This window comes from Hyperolius riggenbachi, chromosome 2 (assembly GCF_040937935.1).
Source record: "Hyperolius riggenbachi isolate aHypRig1 chromosome 2, aHypRig1.pri, whole genome shotgun sequence".
Classification (NCBI taxonomy): Eukaryota; Metazoa; Chordata; class Amphibia; order Anura; family Hyperoliidae; genus Hyperolius; species Hyperolius riggenbachi.
In genome coordinates this window covers 496,597,531-496,611,474 of record NC_090647.1, presented here as the reverse complement: position 1 = coordinate 496,611,474, position 13,944 = coordinate 496,597,531, and the positions used below count along the sequence as shown (strand labels likewise).

At 42.0% G+C, this 13,944-nt stretch overlaps 1 protein-coding gene across 3 annotated transcripts in view; it reads left to right on the top strand.

Moving 5' to 3' along the window:
* ITSN1 (intersectin 1) overlaps window positions 1-13,944 on the top strand; it is a 207,028-nt gene that overhangs the window by 172,056 nt on the left and 21,028 nt on the right. For all 3 annotated transcript variants that reach the window (XM_068270440.1, XM_068270439.1, XM_068270438.1), the window contains 5 exons: window positions 2,017-2,138; window positions 3,056-3,162; window positions 4,326-4,509; window positions 7,064-7,162; window positions 8,821-8,988. In XM_068270440.1, the coding sequence (XP_068126541.1) occupies window positions 2,017-2,138; window positions 3,056-3,162; window positions 4,326-4,509; window positions 7,064-7,162; window positions 8,821-8,988 (680 nt within the window). The remainder of the gene's footprint in view (window positions 1-2,016; window positions 2,139-3,055; window positions 3,163-4,325; window positions 4,510-7,063; window positions 7,163-8,820; window positions 8,989-13,944) is intronic.

Genomic DNA, 13,944 nt, shown 5'->3' with positions numbered 1-13,944 from the left:
TTGCCTCATATACAGCATGGCCGAAATTGCTGGCACCCCAGAAATGTTTCCAGAAAATCAAGTATTTCTCATAGAAAAGTATTGCAGTAACACGTTTTGCTGCTATACACATGTTTATACCTTTTGTCTGTATTGGAAGAAAACAAAAAAAGAAAGGAATAAAAGCAAATTGGACATAATGTCACACAAAACTCCAAAAATGGGCTGGACAAAATTATTGGCATTCTTTCAAAATTGTGGATAAATAAGATTGTGTTAAGCATGTGATGCTCCTGTAAACTCCCCTGGGGCAAGTAACAGGTGTGGGCAAATTTAAAAATCACACCTGAAAGCAGATAAAAAGGAGAGAAGTTCACATAGTCTTTGCATTGTGTGCCACACTAAACATGGACAACAGAAGGAAAAGAGGTACTGCCTGAGGACTTGAGAACCAAAATTGTGGAAAATCTCAACAATCTCAAGGTTACAAGTCCATCTCCAGAGATCTAGATTTGCCTTTGTCCACAGTGCGCAACATTATCAAGAAGTTTGCAACCCATGGCACTGTAGCTAATCTCCCTGGGCGTGGACGGAAGAGAAAACTTGATGAGTTTGCAACGTAGCATAATCCAGATGGTGTATAAGCAGCCCCAAACCAGTTCCAAAGAAATTCAAGCTGTCCTGCAGGCTCAGGAAGCATCAGTGTCAGCGCAAACAAACTTTTGACATTTAAATGAAATAAAACGTTATGGCAGGAGACCCAGAAGGACCCCACTGCTGACACAGTTACATAAAAAAGCAAAACTACAGTCTGCCAAAATGTACTTGAGTAAGCCAAAATCCTTCTGGTAAAATGTCTTGTGGACAGATGAGACCAAGATAGAGCTTTTTGGTAAAGCGCATCATTCTACTGTTTATGGACAATGGAATGAGGCCTACAAAGAAAAGAACACAGTTCCAACAATGAAATATGGTGAACGTTCAATGATGTTTTGGGGCTGTCTTACTGCCTCTGGCACTGGGTGCCTTGAATGTGTACAAGGCATCATTAAATCTGAGGATTACCAAAGGATTTTGGGTCGCACTGTAGAGGCCAGCGTCAGAAAGCTTTGTTTGTGCCAAGATCTTGGCTCTTCCAGCAGGACAATGACCCCAAACATATGTCAAAAATGCACCCAGAAATGGATGGCAACAAAGCGCTGGAGAGTTCTGAAGTGGCCAGCAATGAGTCCAGATCTAAATCCCATTGAACACCTGTGGTGATATCATAAAATTGTTGGGAAAAGGTGCCCGTCCAATAAGAGAGACCTGGAGCAGTTTTCAAAGGAAGAGTGGTCCAAAATTCCGGGTAAGAGGTGTAAGAAGCTTATTGAGGGTTATAGGAAGAGAGTGATTTCAGTTATTTTTTTCCAAAGGGTGTGCAACTAAATATTAAGTTAAGGGTGCCAATACTTTGTCCAGCCAATTTTTGGAGTTTTGTGTGAATTTGCTTTTTTCCTCCCTTTTGGGGGGCATTTTGTTCCAATACACACAAAGGGAATAAACGTGTATATAGCAAAACGTGTTACTGCGATACATTTCTGTGAGAAAATAATTTTATTTAAAAAAAAATACTGCAATACTTTTCGGTGGAAAAATTTCTGGGGTGCCAACAATTTTGGCCATGACTGTAGGTTATAAGAAAGATAGAGGAGTCGGGACAGTTCATAGGCTGCTTTTCAGTTAACCAACCTACATATGACAAATTGCTTAGGAAGTCGGCTTTGCAAACCCAGCCAGATGAAAAAATGAATGGTGCAAGAATGGCAATTCTGCAGAACTTTGCTCAGACATAAAAATACAAGCCTATACTAGGTTTTTCCAAAGCCTATAGGCAGACGCAGGTATGCATGTGCAATAGCAGAATCCCATGGCTCCCCATATGGCTCATCTCTTCCCTCCTGAGTCTATTTTCCTGAACACTTCTTGCCAGTGACTGCAGATATGGACAGGAGGATTAGGAGAAGGGAATATTATTGCATGCTCTTTATGTTGCAGGGTGTGCAGACCTCCATCTCCTGGACATGCTGAGCCCTGCTGAGAGAAAACGCCAAGGTTATATCCATGAGCTGATTGTGACTGAGGAGAACTATGTGAACGACCTTCAGCTGGTCACAGAGGTAAGCTGGCCGCTACAATCCTCTCCTGCAGACTCTCTGCTTGTCTTTTTGGGGACAGCAGCGCTGTCAATGCTGGATATCACTGCGGTGTAAAAATGATTATATAAACAGACATATTTAGCATTCTGTCCTAGCTCCAACACTATATTTTTTACGAACCCTATTACAGGATTATTTCATATAATTACAACAAAACTAGAGGCAGTGACCGCTTCTTTTCCGCAGGACATTCCATCTACCAAAACCTAGCAGAGAAGGAAATAAGCTACAGGGGTCCGTATACAACTTTTTCTCACAAGTTTTCTCCTAGGTGATATTTTTACACCTTATCAATGAATTGCCCTTTGAAGCAGACCTAAACTCTTGCACAGGAGACAAGGTAACAGAAATCCACCCTGGGTGTATTTAGAGAGAACTGGCTTTCTAACTCTCCATTGTCTGAAAGTAATCACAAGTTTAATTTGAGCTGTCTGAACTGTGCCAAGGTGTGTACCAAGTTTTGTCTGGAGAACGGGAGGGAGTCTGGGAGGATGGTGATGGAGCCCACGGTTCTCTGGAAGAATCCCCATGTAAGTATAAATCATGGAATTTATCTCGTCTCCGGTTTCCTTTAAGCCACCAACAAGCAAGAAGTAATTTAGAATAATTTTGACAGAACTTTTTTAAATTATAGAGCGTTGAAAAGCTGTTTTAAGCAGAAAATGAAAAATGTCTCCTAAGAGAAAAACTAGATAAAAAGAGATTTGGATCGGGCCTACTGTTAGTGGTTTGCCTGCTTCTGCCTGGAATCTGCTTCAGTTGCGGCTGAAGGATTGCAAGGGCTGGTGGGCCAGAGGCAGGAAAGACATCATTAATCTAGAGAAAAGTAGCAGTTTGATCCAGACCAGATAATCTCAGGGTGTCTGTTTATCCCTCAGACATTCCAGAAGCCGCTGCTGGAGTCGGACCTGCTAACAGAGAAAGAAGTGGCCATGATATTTGTCAACTGGAAGGAGTTAATAATGTGCAATATAAAACTGCTCAAGTAAGTATTTATTAGAAATGTTAATGAGATGCCAGATCTTTGGTCACTGGAAAGGCTTGGAAATCATTGTTGTTGACTGTTGGGTGACAGTCATGAGCACAGCCGCCTCCTGAAAATCAGTGGCGACCTCTTAAGCGATACACCAAGTTTCATTATATTTGGCTGGCCGCTGTGGTAGGTCACAGTGGGACCTCCTCATCCTACCCGCTCATTCTTCATAGGTTTGAGAGCCAAGCAGCCCATCTGTGCTTTTGTTGTGTGCAAGTAGTCACTGGTTGCCACCATGGTGTTTGTGCAACACTTACTCCAGTTGTAGATTTGTACATCTGGTACATTTTTGTCACCCAAGACAACCATTGTTGAGTGCCCCTGACATCGTTGATCTTCCCTTTACCAACCTGACCAGTTGGATGCCGTGTGTCCATCCTCTATTGTCTATTGTAGTATTTACAGCTAGGCTTATCCACCCCTCTCCTATTAACAGAGCAGGTCATAAATCCCTTACACACACTTACCTTTCTTGGCAGTTGGCAACAGCCTTTATCTTCCACAAATAAACAAGATTAACAGACTGGAAGCGGTCAAGGCCATGGTCTTGACACCCCACTGTGGGAAGGGTTTTACCTTAATATAAGCCACACAGAAGTCTCTGATGATCCGTACTAGAAAAGGTAAAGGTTTCCTGTGGGAAAGGGAGTATTGGCTACTGATTGGGATGAAGTTCAATCCTGGATTAAAGGTCCCTTTTAAGGACATTCCGTGAGAGTTGAGGAAACAGGGACACCAGACGTAGGACCAACATTTTGATCTCTGGTTGTGCAAAAAGATACTTGGGCATTATTGGTTTCTGCAGATGTGATGTATTTAATATGTATAGGTGGTGGGTGGAAAGCACACATTTGCATACAATTACAAAAACCTCCCATTCACTTTAAGGCCAGAAACCCACTGGGAGCGCTTTGTAAGCGTGAGTGATTTGAAAAAGCTCTTGGTAATGCAATGCTATGGGGGATTTTTATAAAATCACATCACTCAAGTGGGATCACACCCATAGCATTACATTAGCTAGAGCTTTTCAAATCACAAAGCGCTCAGAAAAGCTCTCCTAGTGGGTTTCTAGCCTAATACTTGTATGTACTTTATTTCTTCATTTCTGTACCTAGAGCCTTGCGAGTTCGCAAAAAGATGTCCGGTGAAAAGATGCCTGTAAAAATGATTGGCGATATCTTGACGGCTCAGTTGCCGCACATGCAGCCGTACATCCGCTTCTGCAGCTGTCAGCTTAATGGCGCTGCCCTCATCCAACAGAAAACTGATGAAGTGCCAGAATTCAAGGAGTTCGTCAAAGTAAGTCCTGCGTGTCGTCTTTCTCCAAAATGATCGACCTTTTATTATCACGTTTCTGACGGGTCAGCTGTTTTAAAATATATTACCGGTATGTTGTCAAACTAAGGCCTCTTTTCCACTAACTGTTTCTAGGCAGTGAAATGCCTCTCAAACTCTCACAACTGCTCACTGCTGCCTGGTAACTGCTCACTGCTGCCTGGTAACTGCTCACTGCTGCCTGGTAACTGCTTGCTGAGCACACAGCTCAACAGTTCGTGGAAAAGAGGCCTAAAGGTGGCCATACACGGTACAATAAAAACGTTCGGTTTTCCCGTTTATTCAATCAAAATGATCGAATCGAATGAAAGTTGAAAATATTTTTTTTTTTTTTTCAATCAAGAAATTCGAGCGATTATCCCATTTTTGGGAGAAAACTCTGATCGGACATGCTGGAAAAATGTATGGCCACCTTAAGTGGCCATGCATGGTACAATTTTTAATATTTTTTTTTCGATTAGATAATTTAGTTCGATTATTTTGTTAGATCGAATATAAAGATTTTTTCAGCATGTCCGATAAGATTTTTCTCAAAAAAACGGAATAATCGTTCGAATTTCTTGATCGGAAAAAAATAATAATTTCAACTTTCAGTCGATTCGATCATTTAGATCGAATAAACGGATACATTTATTGTATCGTGTATGGGCACCATAAGGGACAATTGCCATACCCAACTGAGGGATGTTGCTAAGAAAGCTGCTCCAGTATTAAGTGTTCTTCAAAAATAATGTTTGTTACAGTAACTATTCTACTTTTCCAGGAATCGATGTTTAACAGTTATTTTATTTTTCTATTTACTGCACCCAGTTTTATTTCATGGTTGTAGTTTTTGGATAAGGGAACCTGAAGTGAGTTGTACGGAGGCTGTCCTCTTTATTCTGTAATAAACAGTACCAGTTGCCCGACTTCTGTCCTGATGCTCTGCCTTGAATGCTTTAACCACTTCTCCACTAAGGGTTTTTATTCCCCTTAAATTCCAGAGAAATTTTCATATTTCTGCTTCTATTCATATGGCAATAACTTTATCACTACTTATACAGAAATTATCTATATCTTGTCTTATTTGCCACAACTTAGGCGTGCCACTCGCAAACAGGAAAATACGAATATCTCCATACCTGGAAGCTAAAGTGAAGTTTTCAGGGATGTAGATTCTCATTCCGTGGTAGGGGTTAAGTCACTGGCCCAGAATGAGTATGCAGATCAGATAACTGTGGTGTGACTCCACTGATTGCATGCTTGTTGTAGGTGTGACTCAGAAACAACTCAATCAAGCTCAGCATGACAGCCAGGCAACTGGCATTGTGTATAAGGGAACGAAGATGGCAGCCTCTGTATTCCTCTCACTTCGGGTTCCTTTAAATTTGCCTGCTATCTCCTAGGCTTGACTTCCACAGCCATCACACATCCCGTAGCAGAGACCATTTAGCGTGTGTATGAAGCTTTACTGTACTTTAGTACTGTAGTACAACTACTAATAACTTAAGGTGGAACTTCATCCTAATATACAAAATCCTGTGGCGCTGTATTAAGCAAAAGTTATATTTACCTGCGGTGCCTTGTCCCACAAAGCCATCCTGAAGACCTCTCCGGGGAGAGGGGGGAGGCGGGGCCCGTTTCCGGAAGTGGAGTAATGCGGAGTCTTCGGGGCGGCTTAGTGAGACAAGACGCTGCAGGTAAATATTACTTTTGCTTGAAGCAGAGCTGCAGGATTTTGTATATTAGGATAGAGATCCACTTTAAAGAGAACCCGAGGTGTGTTTAAAGAATGTTATCTGCATACAGAGGCTGGATCTGCCTATACAGCCCAGCCTCTGTTGCTATCCCAAACCCCACTAAGGTCCCCCTGCACTCTGCAATCCCTCATAAATCACAGCCGTGCTGTGAGGCTGTGTTTACATCTGTAGTGTCAGTCTCAGCTGCTCCCCCGCCTCCTGCATAGCTCCGGTCCCTGCCCCCATCCCTTCCCTCCAATCAGCAGGGAGGAAAGGGATGCAGGCGGGGACTGGAGTTCTGCAGGAGGCGGGGAGAGCAGCAGACTGACACTATAGAGATAAACACAGCCAGCTCTGACAAGCTGTTTGTCAGCAGCGTGGCTGTGATTTATGGAGGGATTGCAGAGTGCAGGGGGACCTTAGGGGAGTTTGGGATAGCAACAGAGGCTGGGCTGTATAGGCAGATCCAGCCTCACTATGCAGATCACATTGTTCAAACCCAGCTCGGGTTCTCTTTAAAGGAAAGACTTGTGGATGTGCCTGAGAGACGTCTCATAGTGGTTGCCTGAATGTCAGCAACTGATACATCGTATTTTTTTCACATAACCAAACTTTATTCTCCTGAGCTATAGAATTCATCAATGAAAGATGCTAATGATGATGAGTTGATGCAGATTATAATTTTCTGCAAATGTACACAGCTTGGAATTGGACTAATGAAATCCTCAGATGCTACATTGTGTGTTGGTGGAGTGCTGGATGTAGCAGTGAATACTCATGCAATCTCCTTGTGTCTGCAGAGGCTGGCTATGGACCCGCGGTGTAAGGGGATGCCACTATCCAGCTTCATTCTCAAACCTATGCAAAGAGTCACTAGATACCCCCTGATCATCAAAAATGTGAGTATCAAGCTCTGAGATCTCTCGTTGTTGAACTCCATGCATGTCTAAAGGCTCATACACACGGGGTACGGCCGTCGCCGCAACCACGTGGCACGCGCGTGTTGCGGCGACGGTTCGTCCGTGTGTATGACGCGCGCGCCCCGAACCGTCGCCCGTCGGAGCTGTCGCCAGGCGATTGACATGTTCAATCGCCGGCTACAGTCGTCGCCGCAACCTCGCCGGAACTGTCGCTAGCCCCGCATGTGTATGCGGGCTAGCGACAGCTACCCACACACACCACACGGAGCTTCCGGCGGGGGGGAGGAAACTCGGCGACAGCTTCCGCCGCATCGCTAATCCCTCTGCTGCCGTGTGGATGCAGAGGGATTTGGCGACGAGCTGTCGCCGAACTGCCGCCGAACTGTCGCGCACACGCTCCCGTGTGCGGCGACAGCTACAATTGTACCCCCGTGGGTACTTAGCTTAAGTAGAAGTCATATGTAAAGCAACTATGGCATATTCTAGTACTTATACAGTACACCATGACTGTAAAGAGGCACTGTAGTGACATATAGTGGGATGCAGTAAGTTATTCAGGATACACACTCTTACATTAGTTATCCTGGTTTCAGCATCAGAAAAACTTCTTATATTTATATACTCTGGATTTGCACAAATAGTATAAATACAGTGGGATGCGAAAGTTTGGGCAACCTTGTTAATCGTCATGATTTTCCTGTATAAATCGTTGGTTGTTACGCTAAAAAATGTCAGTTAAATATATCATATAGGAGACACACACAGTGATATTTGAAAAGTGAAATGAAGTTTATTGGATTTACAGAAAGTGCACAATAATTGTTTAAACAAAATTAGGCAGGTGCATAAATTTGTGCACTGTTGTCATTTTATTGATTCCAAAACCTTTAGAACTAATTATTGGAACTCAAATATATAACTAAATATTGGAACTCAATAAACTTCATATCACTTCTCAAATATCACTGTATGTGTCTCCTATATGATATATTTAACTGACCTTTTTTTTGCAACGATTTGTAGAGGAAAATCATGACGATTAACAAGGTTGCCCAAACTTTCGCATCCCACTGTAATGTTTTTTGGTAGTTTTCATGTGTGAAAAATTGTAACTCAAGTCGTTTGTAAGTAGGGGACTGCCTGTTTATTTGTATGTAACTCCGCCCTCCCAGTAATATTTAGCTTGGGCTGATTAGCTATGCAGAATTCACAACCCCAGGTATATTTTGTACTGGCTTCTGAACGCTCAGTAACCAAACATTCTGCAGAGATCGACCGACTGGACTGGATGTCGCCACCAGCGATACATTTCAGAATGTAAATCAGGCAGAGGAAGGATTTTACAATGGGCAAACACTGACTAAATAATCCATAAATTAATATTGTAAGGGGGGAAAAAAAAGCAATTTTATTCATTACGTTATTTCCACTACAGTTCCTTTTTAATAGCTGAATAGGAACCAAGAATCATGATGCATGATGAGCCACAATGCAGTAGTGGTTTCTGTTCACTGTGACCAGAGGAGGCATGCAGCTTACTACTGTTTCCCGTCTGACTTATGCCTGCTGCCCCCTAGTGGTCTGTGTGTTCGCTTGACATCTCAGAAGAATGCTCAGTTTGCTCTTTTTTTCTTTAGATTATTGAAAATACTCCTGAAAATCACCCGGATCACAGTCATCTGAAGCAAGCACTGGAGAAGGCGGAGGAGCTGTGTTCTCAGGTCAATGAAGGGGTCAGAGAGAAGGAGAACTCTGACCGGCTGGAGTGGATACAGGCTCACGTGCAGTGTGAGGGCCTGTCTGAGGTAACGCTGCAATTGCATTGCAATCTGAAGATCAAGAACAGTTTCTGATAATAATAGGCTGTTAGATTTTGGACTGGGTCCCCTTGAAGCAGCACTGTCTTTTTTGTTTTGTTTTAGGGGATGGATTACTTGAAATATAATGCCAGGCTCTGTCTTAATACAGCATGGGGGGGGGGGTCTCAGGGTTAATTACTTACCTCATTGGCCTTACAGTGCCAAGCACACTAATAACTATGCTGTGTTCCTTGTTTTCTTTCTCTGCCTGAAAGAGTTAAATATCAGGTATGTAAGTGGCTGACTCTAGCAGAAAATGGCTGCTGAGAGCAGAAAAGAGTTAAATCGGGTCAATAGTTCATAGATTTTAGCTCTGGCATACTTTAATGAATGTGTCATTGGGCAAAAACAAAAAAAAATTAAAACTTAGTAGATTTAAACATAACTTAAAACTCTGGAATATCTTAAAAAGTCCTCTTTAGGAGAAGGAAGATAAATACAATCATTTATTTAATTAGTTTATTTTCACTTCGGGTGTCCTTTAATTCATTCATTCAGGTGAGTGCCCCACCCTCCTATGAAATACAGCCGTGGCAGGTTTTTTTTTTTTTTCAAACTTCTGCTGAGGCGGTGGCCCATCCCATTTGCATTGCCGCTGCCTGCCACCAGCTCAGCAGCCACAACTTAACCTGTGGCTGCTGAACTGGAAGCAGGCCACAGCAACGCAGGTGGAGGTTTCTGAAGAGCTTCCAAAAGAGTTTGGAATCGTGGTCGCATCTGCATTGCCGAAGAGGGGGATATAGTGTTAGCTGTGGAAGAATTAAAGCTGGTGTACCTTCTGCGTGCCATAATAACACATTGGCCCCAACCTGAAGTCCAAGAAAAAAAGGGGAAAAACCCTACATAGTTATGTGTAACTATAACACAGACAGGAAGCCTGTATTCCCCGAGATCAGCAGCACACACAAACAGGTTACTGTAGGTCATGATCACTGTGATTGGATGACACAAGCTAGTCTTCTTGATTGGTGCCTAGTTTAGCTCTCTATGTTCCCACTGTTATTATTATTCAAGATTGAAGTCCTAAAGGGAACCTGAAGTGAGAGGAATATGGAGGTTAACATATTTATTTCCTTTTTAACTATGCCAGTTGCCTGGCATCCTGCTGATTCTCTGCCATGCAGATCAGATGTTTCTGACAAAAAGTTGGCAAAATTAGCTGAATGCTTGTTTTAGGTGTGTGATCCAGACACTATTGATGTCAGAATAGTCAGCAGGATGCCAGGCAACTGGTATTGTTTAAAAGAAAATAAATATAGCAGTTTCTATATACCTCACACTTCATGTTCCCTTTAATGCCAGGATTATGATCAAGACCAATGTTGGCTTGTCTGCAACAGCTGTATACCCTTAGGCTGGAAACACACTTATGTAATGCATTTTGTATGCTGTCAGCTCAATTTCATCGGAGGCAGCTACAAGATGACTTAGCAGAATAATCTGCAACCCAGGTTAAAGTTCTCCCCCAATCCAAGTGAATACCCTCTCTCCAGCTGGGAGACACGGACCACGAACACTTAAGTTGGTGGAACAGCATCTGAAATCTTTATTTACAGGTCAATCTTATATACCCACTGATGTTGGGGAAAAACCAGATTAGACCGGAGTGCCCATAGAAAGTATTTGAAACAATAGCATAGACATGGTACAGACAGCAGAGACAATAGGATTTGTTATTCTGTAAACAACTGGCAGAGGTAGACTTTGTTACATGTGTTAATTTTCAATAGACCAGGTTCTTAACAACAATGCATGAATAGGTCTGAGTCTTCAGATCTCTGTCACAGTGGCTTATATGGTAATATACCAAGTGGGTATTCAAATACAGGTTTGTCTCCTGTATGGCACAATAATGTGTTTCTGGCCAGACAGAAGACAAAATGAAAATTTGATGTGCTGTATATCGTTTAATATCAGGGTGGTTCAAGCAGCACATTATTACAACCTTTCAACCCAACCTTTGATCCCAACCTTTTCTAAAGGAAAGGGCGGGATCACTTAGATACTATGCACAGCTCTATGTATGTTAGAGATCAAGGAGTTATTGTTGTCATTGGTACACAAATACAATATACAGTTTAAAGGGTTACACAACTACAAGATGAATTAACAGTAGTTAGCTTTGCTAGTATATCATCCTAATCTAGCCCTGCATAACTTAATGGAAAACTGAATGTGGTAAACTTTAACAGGTTGCCTAAAGCCACACCTCACCCATAAGGTTAGAACTTCTTACTGCATTTTGAAAAAAAAATGATCCTCGAGTGGGTCCAGGAAATGTCAGTTCATTATTGCAGAGTAGAATATTGTTCATCTGAAGGGTGAAGGAGGACGGTGAATTCATCACCACAAGCCCTCATGATGAATGCAGATGTTTTTCTGCCAAGCTCTCGCTGTCTCGGGGCAAACAGACAGTGGTGGTTGAGAGCTGGCCGTGTAATCACCGTGGCTACACCCAGTGCCTTTTTGTTAGCAGTTTCATTGTATGGCATTGGGCACCCACAAAATAAATGGAAACAGATTTATAACAAGGATGTAGCAATTGCAGCCAGGTTGTAAAAGGCAGGGAAGGGCAGACTCAACTTCTCATCCCAGTTGAGAAACCTCACATCACAGTTGCAACAGCAGAGGCGGAGTTCTTCCCAAAGGATGACACAAAAGAAAGGCTTGAAGCAGCCATTACCAACACAGGAGGAGGGCAGGTGCAGGAAGGGCTCATCCTTACAGCAGAGGGTCATCCTTCTAGGGCTGCATCAGTGCAGGAGAATCATATCAGATGATCTCCAAAGTATTCCATAATCAGGTGATATCACAGGTAGGTCTCCAAGTGAACAGGTAATAAAGAACACTTGTGCAGGCAAATTAGTAAAGATGAATCAGACAAGAGTTCAAGGTTTGTCAAACTGCATGAGCCAAGTAATTGATAGCTCAGTCTCAATCAAAGCAGTTATGTAGAGGTCCTCAATGGTAATAAGAAGTTAAACAGCTTAGTGGGTGTGTGCAACCTATTTACCACATGCGTAGCTATGTAACAATATTTTTGACAAAGGTTACTCTCTCTATTCAAATTTCTTTTACTAACATCATACTTTCTGTAAATCCTAATAATATAGAGTTCTGACACTTAAACACATTTCTCTGACCTTGCTTTATACAGCACAGTATTAATACAAACAGACATATGGAGACAATTACAATCAAATCAACCAATAAGTATTTTACATGACATATTTGTCTCCACCCTCTCCAGGGATGTTAGAACACTGATGTGGGCCGGGTTATGAGGCTGTGTGATTCAGCCACTTGCAGGTTTAGTTGGCCCCCCATCTCACCCTGTGCACAGTGGGTGGTACAGGGGGTCAACGTCTGCTGTTCAAAAACCTCCCCAAATGCACCAACACCAGGGTTTGTTTCCCACACCCCTCAGATTGTAACCAGATACAGACCAGAAACCAACAAAGAAATTGCTGTAAAAGCATTTGTTACAATTTTACACAATTACAAGTGAAAAAATATAAGTATGTCACTTTGCTTAACCACTTGAGGACTACAGTCTTTCTAACCCTTAAGGACCAGGCACTTTTTTTCCATTCAGACCACTGCAGCTTTCACGGTTTATTGCTCGCTCATACAACCTACCACCTAAATGAATTTTGGCTCCTTTTCTTGTCACTAATAAAGCTTTCTTTTGGTGCTATTTGATTGCTCCTGCGATTTTTACTTTTTATTATATTCATCAAAAAAGACATGAATTTTGGCAAAAAAATGATTTTTTTAACTTTCTGTGCTGACAGTTTTCAAATAAAGTAAAATTTCTGTATACATGCAGCGCGAAAAATGTGCACAAACATGTTTTTGATTAAAAAAAAAACCATTCAGTGTATATTTATTGGTTTGGGTAAAAGTTATAGCGTTTACAAACTATGGTGCAAAAAGTGAATTTTCCCATTTTCAAGCATCTATGACTTTTCTGACCCCCTGTCATGTTTCATGAGGGGCTAGAATTCCAGGATAGTATAAATACCCCCCAAATGACCCCATTTTGGAAAGAAGACATCCCAAAGTATTCACTGAGAGGCATAGTGAGTTCATAGAAGATATTATTTTTTGTCACAAGTAAGCGGAAAATGACACTTAATGACAAAAAAAAAAAAAAAAAAAAGTTTCCATTTCTGCTAACTTGCGACAAAAAAAAAATGAAATCTGCCACGGACTCACCATGCCCCTCTCTGAATACCTTGAAGTGTCTACTTTCCAAAATGGGGTCATTTGTGGGGTGTGTTTACTGTCCTGACATTTTGGGGGGTGCTAAATTGTAAGCACCCCTGTAAAGCCTAAAGGTGCTCATTGGACTTTGGACCCCTTAGCGCAGTTAGGGTGCAAAAAAGTGCCACACATGTGGTATTGCCATACTCAGTAGAAGTACTATAATGTGTTTTGGGGTGTATTTTTACACATACCCATACTTGGTGGGAGAAATACCTCTGTAAATGACAATCTTTTGATTTTTTTACACACAATTGTCCATTTACAGAGTTATTTCTCCCACCCAGCATCGGTATGTGTAAAAATACACCCCAAAACACATTGTACTACTTCTCCCGAGTACGGCGATACCACATGTGTGGCACTTTTTTGCACCCTAACTGCGCTAAAGGGCCCAAAGTCCAATGAGTACCTTTAGGATTTCACAGGTCATTTTGCGGAATTTGATTTCCAGACTACTCCTCACGGTTTAGGGCTCCTAAAATGCCAGGGCAGTATAGGAACCCCACAAATGACCCCATTTTAGAAAGAAGACACCCCAAGGTATTCCGTTAGGAGTATGGTAAGTTCATAGAAGATTTTATTTTTTGTCAAAAATTAGCAGAAAATTGATTTTTATTGTTTTTTTCACAAAGT